This window comes from Haliotis rufescens, unplaced genomic scaffold, assembly GCF_023055435.1.
Source record: "Haliotis rufescens isolate VD_foot unplaced genomic scaffold, xgHalRufe1.0.p SCAF_13, whole genome shotgun sequence".
NCBI lineage: Eukaryota > Metazoa > Mollusca > Gastropoda > Lepetellida > Haliotidae > Haliotis > Haliotis rufescens.
In genome coordinates this window covers 26,535,459-26,551,673 of record NW_025963813.1, presented here as the reverse complement: position 1 = coordinate 26,551,673, position 16,215 = coordinate 26,535,459, and the positions used below count along the sequence as shown (strand labels likewise).

The following is a 16,215-nucleotide window of genomic DNA, read 5'->3' as shown; positions in this document are numbered from 1 at the left end:
ATTCATGACTTATCTTTCCCACGAAGGAACTTTCATGAGGATATGACGTCAACTATCATAATTAAGTTTTCCTCGCAACAGAAGTCTTACCGATGTAGTTGAAGTAGGTATCGATGTTGGCGTGCTGAGTTCAGACACGATAATGTCAATCACTGCATTGTCTAGTCCAGACGCAGTCTCGTTTATTTACAGACCGCCGTCATATTGCTGAAATATTGCTGAGTGCGGCGTTAACAACCTACTCACGTTTGTAATTTATCAAATGTTGTCAAACTGGGTGGTGTGTGGACATGCACCAGGCGTCTATACAGGCTTTATGGTGACAAGACTCTCATATAGACGCTATACTATAGGTAATTTGAAAGGAAAACAAATATTAAACGTTTAAGAGCATTTTTTAATTAGTATTTTACTGTTATAAGCCCACTGAATATGATGTGTGGCTGGCAAGTTTTCATCATCCTTAGAGTTACGTCCCTTACAAAGATGTCAGCTCCCATGGCCAATGTGAAATATTGAGTGGGGATCACTGTGTGTGTAGTATCAATATGTAATAAGTAAAGATAAATGCAGCGTTAGATATATGACATTTGAATGCTGTATCACAAATGGGGAAAAAGAAGCAAGCTAAGAGTTTGACGGCAATTGACAAATTAGCGAAAAAAGATGAAAAGGGTAAGTATTGAGCTGTTATATATTTTGGCACTTCCACAGCCACAGGTTGTTTTGATGATTTGCTGTTATGAATGTTTGGGTTTTTCATAAATATTTCTTTTAAAGTTGATTCGGTTCAAATGACGTGATTCGGGAGTTTTGAGTGGTAGGTGAAATAATATGGTGAAACGCCAGGTCGAACACAGCATGAAATGGAGAATGTTAGTGTGTTCTCAAGTAGTAGCTAGGCCATTTAGTTCTTGAGCTGCTTTCGAGGCAAGACGTAGACATGAAAATGAAGACAATTAATTTGTGACCATTACATTACAATTGCTCGAAGGGCCGTGGTGGTGTTACCACAGTGGCCAGGAGCCGCGATTGTGTCCGACAGTCGCCAAGACGTGTGTTCGTTCAGGCTCAGCTGTCTTATTTTCAGTAAGCATCACAACTTATTGGGCCTGTAGGAAAGTTCCACAAAATGGAATAGGTTTGGGAAGATTGTGATGTTTAGAAATGAATTATTTATAGTGAATTATGACATTTAAACATTGTTGAAGAGAAAAGGGTAGCTGAGTTTGCATACAATAAATTGTGATGTTTATAGAAAATAGTATATCTGCGCTTGAATATATTCAACAGAAAACAAACTGCCTCTTTATATTCATCATTAGCATGATTATTTTGAAACACTGTTAAGCGTGAATACATGGCACTTTTTATCCATAACAACTTCATTTATTCTTTGTCACAATGTTTTAGAGCTACTTCTTGCCCCTTCATCAGGTGAAATGTCATGACAGAGAATAAAAGGGCCTACCTTTAGAATACAGTACCACAAACTTTTCAAACAAGTGACAATACCTATGACGTAATTTGTAGTATTTTGTTGCCAGTCACACCCGCGAAACAATGCCTTGTGACGTCAGGAGTCATCAAGTGTGCATAAGCTCCTCCCAGTGATCTATCATCACTACACGAAATGTCATTGAATACGCCAAGCGCTGTGGAGTGTTTTGAATATTTGTTTACTGAATATAGCCTGCGGCCGCGCATTTTATAGCAAGCGTTAGTTTACGAAAGCACTTTTATTATTTATATAATTTTTATTTCGTTTTTCTTGTAATTCAAGTGGCTAAAAGGGTTATAAATGGGAACTAATATACATATATTATTTTTTGGTGCATTAATTTTCATTATGCACAAGAATGTAGTTTATTAGGGACATTCTATTGGCGCTGAACACATCCAAATATAGCTAGTGTTAGGGTAGGTTACCCCGAACTCTATCCTTAGCCCTTGGATCCCCTTTACGATCAATCACCCCTTTTCGATCATTAGGGTTAGGTACCCGTTTACTGGCTATTAGATTACCCGAATTCTGTCCTTAGCCCTTGGATCCCCTTTACGATCAATCAACCCTTCACGATCATTAGGGTTCGGTAAATCTACCAGTTTAGTTTCTATTATAGAATCTTCAGCGGCTCCTAATATTCTTCACACAAAAACATCAAGTAAAAAGAATGAAATGGTTTTGTGTTGAATACTTTGGCTACTGGAAACTGTCCTGGAACATTCACACAAGCCACTTTCACCATTCACACAAGCCACTTTCACCGGCTACATTTTTTCAGTACTGATTCAAAAGCGAACTCACCTTTGTGTCGTCACTAGCCATACACATGTCTCCCTCGTTCCTTACTATTATCCACATCATGCTTACAGTGTTCCCTACCACACTTTTCTGTCACAAAATCCACCCGACGTATTATAAAATAACACGTCATTCATGCGTACTCGCGAGTTCGGCGTCTGACGTCTGATGCCTGGATCCGTTTTCAGTTCGCGCCATATCAGATCATTCCTCGCCACTCGGTATCTTGTAGATTACGGAATGGGACGAGTGTGCAAAATGGCATCGGGATCATTCGTAAGTGTCGATAGACTAAAGTCACGAGACACCATGCCTACCCGTATCCTTCGTAAGGGTCTGCACCTAGTCGACCCTTTTCGGTCAGTACCATAATGTCGTAGGCATGACTAGGTAAATTTGCACTTAGGTTCACAGTGTGGACGTAGCTCAGTCAGTTAGCTGTCAGGCTAACAATCTGAAGGTCGCGAGTTTGTGTCCGATGGATTCTCACAAAAACTGATTGCTTGTCTTTGAGACATGTGACCTACGGCAGAGACCGTCCTCACGAGAAGTTGTGGTACTGTATTCTAAAGGTGCTCCCATTCTATCCATAACAACTTCTTTTATTCTTTGTCACCATGTTTGAGAGCTACTTCTTGCCCCTTCATCAGCTGAAATGTCAAATGTCATGACAGAGAATAAAAGAAGTTGTTATCCATAAAAAGTGTCATGTATTCATGTTCTTCCATCTTCTTGAAGCCCATCAAAGACCTCATTGTTAAGTATGTTAAGTAAACTGATGAATTTGGTTTGATTGACTATGTTCACTAATACCTTCTGAGACTGCCAGTTCACTAATACCCTCTGAGACTGCAAGTTGGGGTAATCCAAGTTTCTCAAAACTCTTTTCCTCTTATGAAGTCTGTGATTGATGGGGGCATGGGTGGTCCACAATTTGCTGTGCAAAGTTGCATCTCTGGCTTTGAGTCCAGGTTTGATTATATTTCAAGGTATGTCAGCAAGTTACTCATGGGTTCCAACAAAGTGGTAACGTCTAAGACTTGCATCAATTCGGGCTTTATGATAATATAATGAAAAATTCAGTTCAAAGCGACATTAAAGAAAACGCACTTACTCACTGATTGCAGTTTAGTGATGTCCAGGCCCGCTTCTCTCCTCAAGTCTGGCAATGGCAAGTAGCATGTATGTAAAAAGAAAGATACACCAAATTGTCATGATTATTGATCTCACACTCTGATTTGGTTTCAGCTAAGAAGACGTATGCTTTGTCAAAGACAGAAGCTTCCTCAAGTCATCGACATGAGAAAGACGAACAGCCAAAGGTGATCTCATTTCATATTTGTTTGAGAAGTGTACATGTGTACCTAAAGTAGTTTACAAGATGGTCATTATGTAAATATGTATCAGCATGATCATTGCACACAGTGTTATCTCAATCTTTCATTTCTAGTTTAGGACCGCCTCTGTGGTCTAGTAGTAGAGCAACCACCCAGAGAGTGGAAGGTCAGGGGTTTCGATCCCCAACCACATTATACCAAAATACCTAAAATGTTGGTATTTGTTGTTACCATTCCTGGCACACAACATTGAGGGGCTAAAACAAGGACTGGTCAGCTCGGAGTTGGTATGCTGTGTCTCAGTGGGGTACTCATGTTAAAGTGGTATCTCAGTGGGCTAGCACTATCGGCATCATTCGGGACTAGTACAGGGTCACGCGCATGCACGCATGCACACGGGCAGGCACACACACACAGGCATGCACTCACACACTAACACACACACACACGCAGGCACACACACACACACACAGGCATGCACACACACACACACGCATTCACGCAGGCACACACACACACACAGGCATGCACTCACACACACACACACACACACATGCGCACACACAGGCACTCAAACACACACACACACACACACACACACACACACACACACACACACACACACACACACACACACAGGCGTGCACTCACACACACACATCTTGAACGCGAGATAAAACTCCATTTCACCTAGCCTCTCCTCACCTCATCTCTAGTTCTTAGGAAGTTTGTTTGTATGTTTGTTGTTACACGAAACAATATAAAAAAGTTATATGACGGTGGTATGTAAATAGCAATCCAATAATCGACATCATGAGCATTGATCAACGCAACTGGGATAAGATGACATGCAATCACATTGACCAAGCCTCAACATCAGATCCATTTAATCACCTCTTTCTACAAGCACAGGTTCCCTGGGACCCATATTCTTACCCGGAATACCCGTAGAACACAGGCTGAGAAGTGGTTTTCTCCCATTGAGTGAGACTAGGAATGATATGACATAACGCAATGACATTTCAACACGTAACTATGGTAACTTGACATCAAGTCAAGTCCATGATGTTGATTTTCAGCTGTTGAATTCAGCTACTAAAATGGTATTGTTGAAACTTTCGATTCTGTATCAATGCAATTTGTGATTTTCAAATGATGCCACAAAATGAAATGTATTTTTGTAAGTACCCGAGTACTGCAGAAGTTCCATAAAAAGTTCACTGTACATTGAAAGGATGAGGAATTTCCAAATACCGTTGCCCTACCTTAGCATCTGCAAGTCTCTGTCTATCCAAATATTATCTGCACATGTGCACATGATGCCAAGTTATCAGGAATGTGAATGGGACTGAGTGACTGAAAGACCTTGAACCTTTATGATGACAATCAGGTTGAAAAACAAGTGTGTGTTGAACATGTAAAATATCTAAATATCCTGTTATGATGTCAATATGTGTGTAGGTTGTGATCCCGGACCGCCTGGAGCAGGAGATAATCGAGATGATCCTGGAGCACCAGCAGGACAACAAGGTCCAGGGAGATGTGTCCAAGAGGCTGTCCACCAAGAAACTCACTGTAGGTCTTGAAAACCTTATCTCTGTGGGCGTCAGGGGACAGAACAGGTTGTCAGGTCCCCATGTTTGTTGGTTGTGTGTCGTCACACAGTGTGGATTGTGTGTCGTCACATAGTGTGGATTGTGTGGCTTGATGTTTGATTGTGTTGGTTGAGTGTCATCACACAGTGTTGGTTGTGTGTCATCGCACAGTGTTGGTTGTGTGGCTTGATGTTTGGTTGTGTGTTGTCGCACAGTGTTGGTTGTGTGTCGTCACACAGTGTGGATTGTGTGGCTTGATGTTTGATTGTGTTGGTTGTGTGTCGTCACACAGTGTTGGTTGAGTGTCATCACACAGTGTTGGTTGTGTGTCATCGCACAGTGTGGATTGTGTGGCTTGATGTTTGGTTGTGTGTCATCGCACAGTGTTGGTTGTGTGTCGTCACACAGTGTGGATTGTGTGGCTTGATGTTTGATTGTGTTGGTTGAGTGTCATCACACAGTGTTGATTGTGTGGCCTGAATGTTTGGTTGTGTTGGTTGTGTGTCGTCGCACAGTGTTGGTTGTGTGTCATCACACAGTGTGGATTGTGTGGCCTGGATGTTTGATTGTGTTGGTTGTGTGTCATCACACAGTGTTGGATGTGTGTCATCGCACAGTGTTGGTTGTGTCATCGCAGTGTGGATTGTGTGGCCTGGATGTTTGGTTGTGTTGGTTGTGTGTCATCGCACAGTGTTGGTTGTGTGTCGTCGCACAGTGTTGGTTGTGTGTCATCACACAGTGTTGGTTGTGTGTCATCACACAGTGTGGATTGTGTGGCCTGGATGTTTGATTGTGTTGGTTGTGTGTCATTACACAGTGTTGGTTGTGTGTCATCACACAGTGTCGATTGTGTGGCCTGGATGTTTGGTTATGTTGGTTGTGGGTCGCCGCACAGTGTTGGTTGTGTGTCATCACACAGTGTTGGTTGTGTGTCATCACACAGTGTTGGTTGTGTGTCATCACACAGTGTGGATTGTGTGGCCTGGATGTTTGATTGTGTTGGTTGTGTGTCATCACACAGTGTTGGTTGTGTGTCATCACACAGTGTCGATTGTGTGGCCTGGATGTTTGGTTATGTTGGTTGTTGGTCGCCGCACAGTGTTGGTTGTGTGTCATCACACAGTGTTGGTTGTGTGTCATCACACAGTGTTGGTTGTGTGTCATCACACAGTGTGGATTGTGTGGCCTGGATGTTTGATTGTGTTGGTTGTGTGTCATCGCACAGTGTCGGTTGTGTGTCATCTCACAGTGTTGGTTGTGTGTCATCGAAAAGTGTTGGTTGTGTGTCATCACACAATGTTGGTTTTGGTCATCTCACAGTGTTGGTTGTGTGTCATCACACAGTGTTGGTTGTGTGTCATCGAAAAGTGTTGGTTGTGTGTCATCACACAGTGTTTGTTGTGTGTCATCACACAGTGTTGTTTGTGTGTCATCGCACAGTGTTGGTTGTGTGTCGTCGCACAGTGTTTGTTGTGTGTCATCGAAAAGTGTTGGTTGTGTGTCATCGAAAAGTGTTGGTTGTGTGTCATCGCACAGTGTTGGTTGTGTGTCATCACACAGTGTTGGTTGTTTGTCATCGCACAGTGTTGGTTGTGTGTCATCACACAGTGTTGGTTGTTTGTCATCGTAGTGTGGATTGTGTGGCCTGGATGTTTGGTTGTGTTTTTTGTGTCATCACACAGTGTTGGTTGTGTGTCATCGCACAGTGTGGATTGTGTGGCCTGGATGTTTGATTGTGTTGGTTGTGTGTCATCTCACAGTGTTGGTTGTGTGTCATCACACAGTGTTGGTTGTGTGTCATCGAAAAGTGTTGGTTGTGTGTCATCACACAGTGTTTGTTGTGTGTCATCACACAGTGTTGGTTGTGTGTCATCACACAGTGTTGGTTGTGTGTCATCGAAAAGTGTTGGTTGTGTGTCATCGCACAGTGTTGGTTATGTGTCATCACACCGTGTTGGTTGTTTGTCATAGTAGTGTGGATTGTGTGGCCTGGATGTTTGGTTGTGTTGGTTGTGTGTCGTCGCACAGTGTTGGTTTAAGTGTCATCACACAGTGTTGGTTGTGTGTCCTCACACAGTGTGGATTGTGTGGCCGGATGTTTGGTTGTGTTGGTTGTGTGTCATCACACAGTGTTGGTTGTGTGTCATCGCACAGTGTTGGTTGTGTGTCCTCACACAGTGTGGATTGTGTGGCCTGGATGTTTGATTGTGTTGGTTTGTGTCAACACACAGTATTGGATGTGTGTCATCACACAGTGTTGGTTGTGTGTCATCGCACAGTGTGGATTGTGTGGCCTGGATGTTTGGTTGTGTTGGTTGTGTGTCATCACACAGTCATGCTGTGTCAACGATCTGTACAACCTTTCATGTTGTGTCAAGGATCTGTACAACCTACCATGTTGTGTCAAGGATCTGTACAACCTGTCATGTCGTGTCAAGGATCTGTACAACCTGTTATGTTGTTTCTAGGATCTGTACAACCTGTCATGTCTTGTCAAGGATCTGTACAACCTTTCATGTTGTGTCAAGGATCTTTACAACCTGTCATGTCGTGTCAAGGATCTGTACAACCTCTCATGTTGTGTCAAGGATCTGTACAACCTTTCATGTCGTGTCAAGGATCTGTACAACCTGTTATGTTGTTTCTAGGATCTGTACAACCTGTCATGTTGTGTCAAGGATCTGTACAACCTGTCATGTCGTGTCAAGGATCTGTACAACCTGTCATGTTGTGTCAAGGATCTGTACAACCTGTTATGTTGTTTCTAGGATCTGTACAACCTATCATGTCGTATCAAGGATCTCTACAACCTGTCATGTCTTGTCAAGGATCTGTACAACCTGTTATGTTGTTTCTAGGATCTGTACAACCTATCATGTCGTGTCAAGGATCTGTACAACCTCTCATGTTGTGTCAAGGATCTGTACAACCTACCATGTTGTGTCAAGGATCTGTACAACCTACCATGTTGTGTCAAGGATCTGTACAACCTGTTATGTTGTGTCAAGGATCTGTACAACCTAGCTACCATGTTGTGTCAAGGATCTGTACAACCTACCATGTTGTGTCAAGGATCTGTACAACCTATCATGTCGTGTCAAGGATCTGTACAACCTGTCATGTTGTTTCTAGGATCTGTACAACAACCTGTCAGATGCTGGGTTCTCTCAGAAGCAGATCGAGGCCGCCATGAACAATACGGTGGCACATGGTGGCGACCTCATCAGTGCCCTCGACTGGCTGTGTCTCAACACAAGGAACGGTAGGATGGTCATTTTAGTGGCTCTGGCTCTAGTTTTTGTTTGCTTATGACATGACACTTTGTCCATCTACCATCTTTTATCTGTTTAACATCATGAACCTGTTTAAATTTTAACAATTTTGACACCTCCTCTGAAATCATAAGGTGTGTGAAACTTTGTATGAATTACACTTATGTTGGTGTCTCTCCAGAATTTCTCAACAGTAAACTTATGACGAACTCGCTTAAAACGAATTGACGGATATAACAAATTATTTCTTGGTCCCATCCATTTGCTGTATATATGTGGTACATATGCTTATAACGAACTACGTTTATGACAAGTTAAAATTAGTGGTCCTTTTGAGTTTTTATGAAATTAATGTGCAGTACGCATCTGGTAATGTGGTATGCAGAATTGAATATGATCATGATGATAAGTGGTGGGGTAAAAACTATTTGTAAACAATGTTTTTTACCCTGCTGTGGAAAGAAATATACAGCCGTAAAACCAAACATCCTATGATCATACAAAGGAGTACAATGATTCCACAGAGGAATACATTGAATCATTGCTGTGTAAGAATGAGCATTACCTCTGCTGCAGATGAACTCCCTGAAGGCTTCTCCCAGACCTTGCTGCGAGAAGAACAGAAACGAAGACCCCAGTTTGATGCCTCACTTCAGGCCCTACCCACAACTACTGACCCTAGCCCAAGTAGTCAAGCACAGTCCGCAGGAGCAGCCGTAAGTTGTGATCAGTGGTTCCACAAGGTCTATGCCCTGTGGCAGCCCTTATAGCAGTATTCTTCAAATGATGATACAAGCGTGAAAAACGTTACATGACTATTGCTGTTGGTATGTATATTGAGAAAAACAATGTTAGCCAACCAAAATCCAAGATGGCCACCATTTGTCAAAATCATTATCTATTTGTGACATAGTAATTCATAGAATTCATGATCTAAGTGTTGAATGCAGCATAAAAACCATTCACTTGCTTCCTATCATTATCCTGGTATACCATTTGTGTGTATCACTGAGGCCCATAATGAGAACAAGCTGACACAGTGTTGCTGTACAGAGTTGCGTCCCTTGGCATGCCGGAACCATGTGATCATTGGTTTTAACATTCTGTAGTCGCTGGCTTGTCAGCTCATCAAATCACACATGACAGTCGCTAGCTGCTTGGCTCATCAACACACACGACAGTCACTAGCTGCTTGGCTCATCAACACACATGACAGTCATTCGCTGCTTGGCTCGTCAACATACATGACAGTCATTGGCTGCTTGGCTCGTCAACACACATGACAGTCATTGGCTGCTTGGCTCGTCAACACACATGTCAGTCACTAGCTGCTTGGCTCGTCAACACACATGACAGTCATTGGCTGCTTGGCTCGTAAACATACATGACAGTCGCTGGCTGCTTGGCTCATCAACACACATGACAGTCGCTGGCTGCTTGATACACCAACACACAAGACAGTCGCTGGTTGCTTGGCTCAACAACACACATGACAGTCATTGGCTGCTTGGCTCATCAACACACATGACAGTCATTGGCTGCTTGGCTCGTCAACACACATGTCAGTCGCTAGCTGCTTGGCTCGTCAACACACATGACAGTCATTGGCTGCTTGGCTCATCAACATACATGACAGTCGCTAGCTGCTTGGCTCATCAACACACATGACTGTCATTGGCTGCTTGGCTCATCAACACACATGACAGTGGCTAGCTGCTTGGCTTGTCAACACACATGACAGTCATTGACTGCTTGGCCCGTCAACATACATGACAGTCATTGGCTGCTTCGCCCGTCAACATACATGACAGTCATTGGCTGCTTGGCCTGTCAACACACATGACAGTCGCTAGCTGCTTCGCTCTTCAACACACATGCAGTCGCTAGCTGCTTGGCTCGTCAACACACATGACAGTCATTGGCTGCTTGGCTCGTCAACACACCTGACAGTCATTGGCTGCTTGGCTCGTCAACACACATGTCAGTCGCTAGCTGCTTCGCTCGTCAACACACATGACAGTCATTGGCTGCTTGGCTCGTCAACACACATGTCAGTCGCTTGCTGCTTCGCTCGTCAACACACATGACAGTCGTTGGCTACTTCGCTCGTCAACACACATGACAGTCGCTAGCTGCTTCGCTCTTCAACACACATGCAGTCGCTAGCTACTTGGCTCGTCAACACACATGACAGTCGCTAGCTGCTTCGCTCTTCAACACACATGCAGTCGCTAGCTGCTTGGCTCGTCAACACACATGACAATCATTGGCTACTTGGCTCTTCAACACACCTGACAGTCATTGGCTGCTTGGCTCGTCAACACACCTGACAGTCATTGGCTGCTTGGCTCGTCAACACACATGACAGTCATTGGCTGCTTGGCTCGTCAACACATGTCAGTCGCTAGCTGCTTGGCTCGTCAACACACATGACAGTCATTGGCTGCTTGGCTCGTCAACACACATGACAGTCGCTAGCTGCTTCGCTCTTCAACACACATGACAGTCATTGGCTGCTTGGCTCATCAACACACATGACAGTCGCTAGCTGCTTGGCTCGTCAACACACATGACAGTCATTGGCTGCTTGCCTCGTCAACACACCTGACAGTCATTGGCTGCTTGGCTCATCAACACACATGACAGTCATTGGCTGCTTGGCTCGTCAACACACATGTCAGTCGCTAGCTGCTTGGCTCGTCAACACACATGACAGTCATTGGCTGCTTGGCTCGTCAACACACATGACAGTCGCTAGCTGCTTGGCTCGTCAACACACATGACAGTCATTGGCTGCTTGGCTCATCAACACACATGACAGTCGCTAGCTGCTTCGCTCTTCAACACACATGCAGTCACTAGCTGCTTGGCTCGTCAACACACATGACAGTCATTGGCTGCTTGGCTTGTCAACACACCTGACAGTCATTGGCTGCTTTGCTCTTCGACAAACATGCAGTCGCTAGCTGCTTGGCACATCAACACACATGCAGTCGCTAGCTACTTGGCTCGTCAACACACATGACAGTCGCTAGCTGCTTGGCTCTTCAACACACATGCAGTCGCTAGCTGCTTGGCTCGTCAACACACATGACAGTCATTGGCTACTTGGCTCTTCAACACACCTGACAGTCATTGGCTGCTTGGCTCGTCAATACACCTGACAGTCATTGGTTGCTTGGCTCGTCAACACACATGACAGTCATTGGCTGCTTGGCTCGTCAACACATGTCAGTCGCTAGCTGCTTGGCTCGTCAACACACATGACAGTCATTGGCTGCTTGGCTCGTCAACACACATGACAGTCGCTAGCTGCTTGGCTCGTCAACACACATTACCGTCATTGACTGTTTTGCCTGTCAACACACATGACAGTCGCTAGCTGCTTCGCTCTTCAACACACATGCAGCCGCTAGCTGCTTGGCTCGTCAACACACATGACAGTCATTGGCTGCTTGGCTCGTCAACACACATGACAGTCATTGGCTGCTTGGCTCGTCAACACACATGTCAGTCGCTAGCTGCTTGGCTCGTCAACACACATGACAGTCATTGGCGGCTTGGCTCGTCAACACACATGACAGTCGCTAGCTGCTTGGCTCGTCAACACACATGACAGTCATTGGCTGCTTGGCTCATCAACACACATGACAGTCGCTAGCTGCTTCGCTCTTCAACACACATGCAGTCGCTAGCTGCTTGGCTCGTCAACACACATGACAGTCATTGGCTGCTTGGCTTGTCAACACACCTGACAGTCATTGACTGCTTTGCTCTTCGACAAACATGCAGTCGCTAGCTACTTGGCTCGTCAAAACACATGACAGTCGCTAGCTGCTTCGCTCTTCAACACACATGTAGTCGCTAGCTGCTTGGCTCGTCAACACACATGACAGTCATTGGCTGCTTGGCTCGTCAACACACCTGACAGTCATTGGCTGCTTGGCTCGTCAACACACCTGACAATCATTGGCTGCTTGGCTCATCAACACACATGACAGTCGCTAGCTGCTTCGCTCTTCAACACACATGCAGTCGCTAGCTGCTTGGCTCGTCAACACACATGACAGTCATTGGCTGCTTGGCTTGTCAACACACCTGACAGTCATTGGCTGCTTGGCCTGTCAACACACATGATAGTCGCTGGCTGCATTGCTTGTCAACACACATGACAGTCATTGACAGCTGCTTGGCACATCAACACACATGCAGTCGCTAGCTACTTGGCTCGTCAACACACATGACAGTCGCTAGCTGCTTGGCTCGTCAACACACATGTCAGTCGCTAGCTGCTTGGCTCGTCAACACACATGACAGTCATTGGCTGCTTGGCTCGTCAACACACATGACAGTCGCTAGCTGCTTGGCTCATCAACACACATGACAGTCATTGGCTGCTTGGCTCATCAACACACCTGACAGTCGCTAGCTGCTTGGCCTGTCAACACACATGACAGTCGCTAGCTGCTTCGCTCTTCAACACACATGCAGCCGCTAGCTGCTTGGCTCGTCAACACACATGACAGTCATTGGCTGCTTGGCTCGTCAACACACCTGACAGTCATTGGCTGCTTGGCTCATCAACACACATGACAGTCATTGGCTGCTTGGCTCGTCAACACACATGTCAGTCGCTAGCTGCTTGGCTCGTCAACACACATGACAGTCATTGGCTGCTTGGCCCGTCAACATACATGACAGTCATTGGCTGCTTGGCCTGTCAACACACATGATAGTCGCTAGCTGCATTGCTCGTCAACACACATGACAGTCGCTAGCTGCTTGGCTCATCAACACACCTGACAGTCATTGGCTGCTTGGCCTGTCAACACACATGACAGTCGCTGGCTGCTTGGCTCGTCAAATCACATGACAGTCGCTAGCTGCTTGGCTCATCAAAACACATGACAGTTGCTAGCTGCTTGATACACCAACACACCTGACAGTAGCTGGTTGCTTGGCTCATCAACACACATGACAGTCGCTGGTTGCTTGGCTCGTAAACTCACAATACAGTCATTGGCTGCTTGGGTCGTCAACACACATGTCAGTCGCTAGTTGCTTGGCTCATCAACACACATGACAGTCGCTGGTTGCTTGGCTCGTCAACACACATGACAATCAATAGCTGCTTGGCTCATCAACACACATGACAATCACTTGCTGCTTGGCTCATCAACACACATGACAATCACTAGCTGCTTGGCTCATCAACACACGTGACAGTCGCAAGCTGCTTGATACACCATCACACATGACAGTCAGTAGCTGCTTCGCTCATCAATACACATGACAGTTGCTGGCTGCTTGGCTCATCAACACACATGAGCGTCGCAAGCCTCTTGATACACCAACACACATGACAGTCAGTAGCTGCTTGGTTCATCAACACACATGACAATCACTAGCTGCTTGGCTCATCAACACACATGACAATCACTACCTGCTTTGGTCATCAACACACATGACAGTGGCTAGCTGCTTGATACACCAACACACAAGACAGTCGCTGGTTGCTTTGCTCATCAACACACATGAAAGTCACTAGCTGTTTGGCTCATCAACACACATGACAATCACTAGCTGCTTGGCTCATCAACACACATGACAATCGCAAGCCGCTTGATACACCAACACACATGACAGTCAGTAGCTGCTTGGCTCATCAACACACATAACTGTTGCTGGTTGCTTGGCTCATCAACACACATGACAGTCGCTAGCTGCTTGGCACATCAACACACATGACAGTCAGTAGCTGCTTGGCTCATCAACACACATGACAGTTGCTAACTGCTTGGCTCATCAACACACATGACAATCGCAAGCCGCTTGATACACCAACACACATGACAGTCAGTAGCTGCTTGGCTCATCAACACACATGACAGTCGCTGGTTGCTTGGCTCATCAACACACATGAGAATCGCAAGCCTCTTGAAACACCAACAGACATGACAGTCAGTAGCTGCTTGGCTCATCAACACACATGGCAGTCGCTAGCTGCTTGGCTCATCAACACACATGACAATCACTAGCTGCTTGGCTCATCAACACACATCACGGTCACAAGCTGCTTGTCTCGTCAACACACATGACAGTAGCTGGTTGCTTGGCTCGTTAACACACATGACAGTCGCTAGCTGCTTGGCTCGTCAACACACATGACAGTCGCTGGTTACTTGGCCTGTCATCACACATGACAGTCGCTAGCTGCTTGGCTCATCAACACACATGACAATCACTAGCTGCTTGGCACATCAACACACATCACGGTCACAAGCTGCTTGTCTCGTCAACACACATGACAGTAGCTGGTTGCTTGGCTCGTTAACACACATGACGGTTACAAGCTGCTTGTCTCGTCAACACACATGACAGTCGCTAGCTGCTTGATACACCAACACACATGGCAGTCGCTTGTTGCTTGGCTCATGAACACACATGACAGTTGCTGGTTGCTTGGCTCATCAACACACATGACAGTCGACAGCTGCTTGATACACCATCACACATGACAGTCAGTAGCTGCTTGGCTCATCAATACACATGACAGTTGCTGGCTGCTTGGCTCATCAACACACACGAGCGTCGCAAGCCTCTTGATACACCAACACACATGACAATCACTAGCTGCTTGGCTCATCAACACACATGACAGTCGCTAGCTGCTTGGCTCATCAACACACATGACTGTCGCTAGCTGCTTGATACACAAACACACATGACAGTCAGTAGCTGCTTGGCTCGTCAAAACACATGACAGTCGCTGGTTGCTGAGCTCGTCAACACACAAGCAGTCGCTCAAAACACGACAGTTGCTGGTTGCTTGGCTCGTCAACACACATGACAGTCGCTAGCTGCTTGATACACCAACACACATGACGGTCGCTAGCTGCTTGATACACCAACACACATGACAGTCGCTGGTTGCTTGGCTCATCAACACACATGACAGTCGCTAGCTGCTTGGCTTGTCAACATACATTACAGTCGCTAGCTGCTTGATACACCAACACACATGATAGTCGCTAGCTGCTTGGCTCATCAACACACATGACAGTCGTTAGCTGCTTGGCTCATCAACACACATGATAGTCGCTAGCTTCTTGATACTCGAACACACATGACAATCACTAGCTGCTTGGCTCATCAACACACATGACAGTCGCTAGCTGCTTGATACACCAACACACATGACAGTCAGTAGCTGCTTGGCTTGTCAAAACACATGACAGTCGCTGGTTGCTTGGCTTGTCAACACACATGACAGTCGCTAGCTGCTTGATACACCAACACACATGACAGTCACTAGCTGCTTGATCCACCAACACACATGACAGTCGCTGGTTGCTTGGCTCATCAACACACATGACAGTCGCTAGCTGCTTGGCTTGTCAACATACATTACAGTCGCTAGCTGCTTGATACACCAACACACATGACAGTCAGTACCTGCTTGGCTCATCAATACACATGACAGTCGCTAGCTGCTTGGCTCATCAACACACATGACAGTCGTTAGCTGCTTGGCTCATCAACACACATGATAGTTGCTAGCTTCTTGATACTCGAACACACATGACAATCACTAGCTGCTTGGCTCATCAACACACATGACAGTCGCTAGCTGCTTGATACACCAACACACATGACAGTCGCTAGCTGCTTGATACACCAACACACATGACAGTCGCTGGTTGCTT

General features: G+C 45.6%; 1 protein-coding gene across 1 annotated transcript in view; it reads left to right on the top strand.

The window, feature by feature from the left end:
- Positions 1-488: 488 nt before the first annotated feature.
- Positions 489-16,215, top strand: part of LOC124152542 (ATP-dependent RNA helicase dhx29-like) — a 78,479-nt gene continuing 62,752 nt past the window's right edge. The window contains exons 1-5 of the mRNA XM_048394355.1: positions 489-675; positions 3,554-3,627; positions 5,104-5,217; positions 8,370-8,499; positions 9,086-9,225. Coding sequence (XP_048250312.1) covers positions 609-675; positions 3,554-3,627; positions 5,104-5,217; positions 8,370-8,499; positions 9,086-9,225 — 525 coding nt within the window. The 5' untranslated portion in view covers positions 489-608. The remainder of the gene's footprint in view (positions 676-3,553; positions 3,628-5,103; positions 5,218-8,369; positions 8,500-9,085; positions 9,226-16,215) is intronic.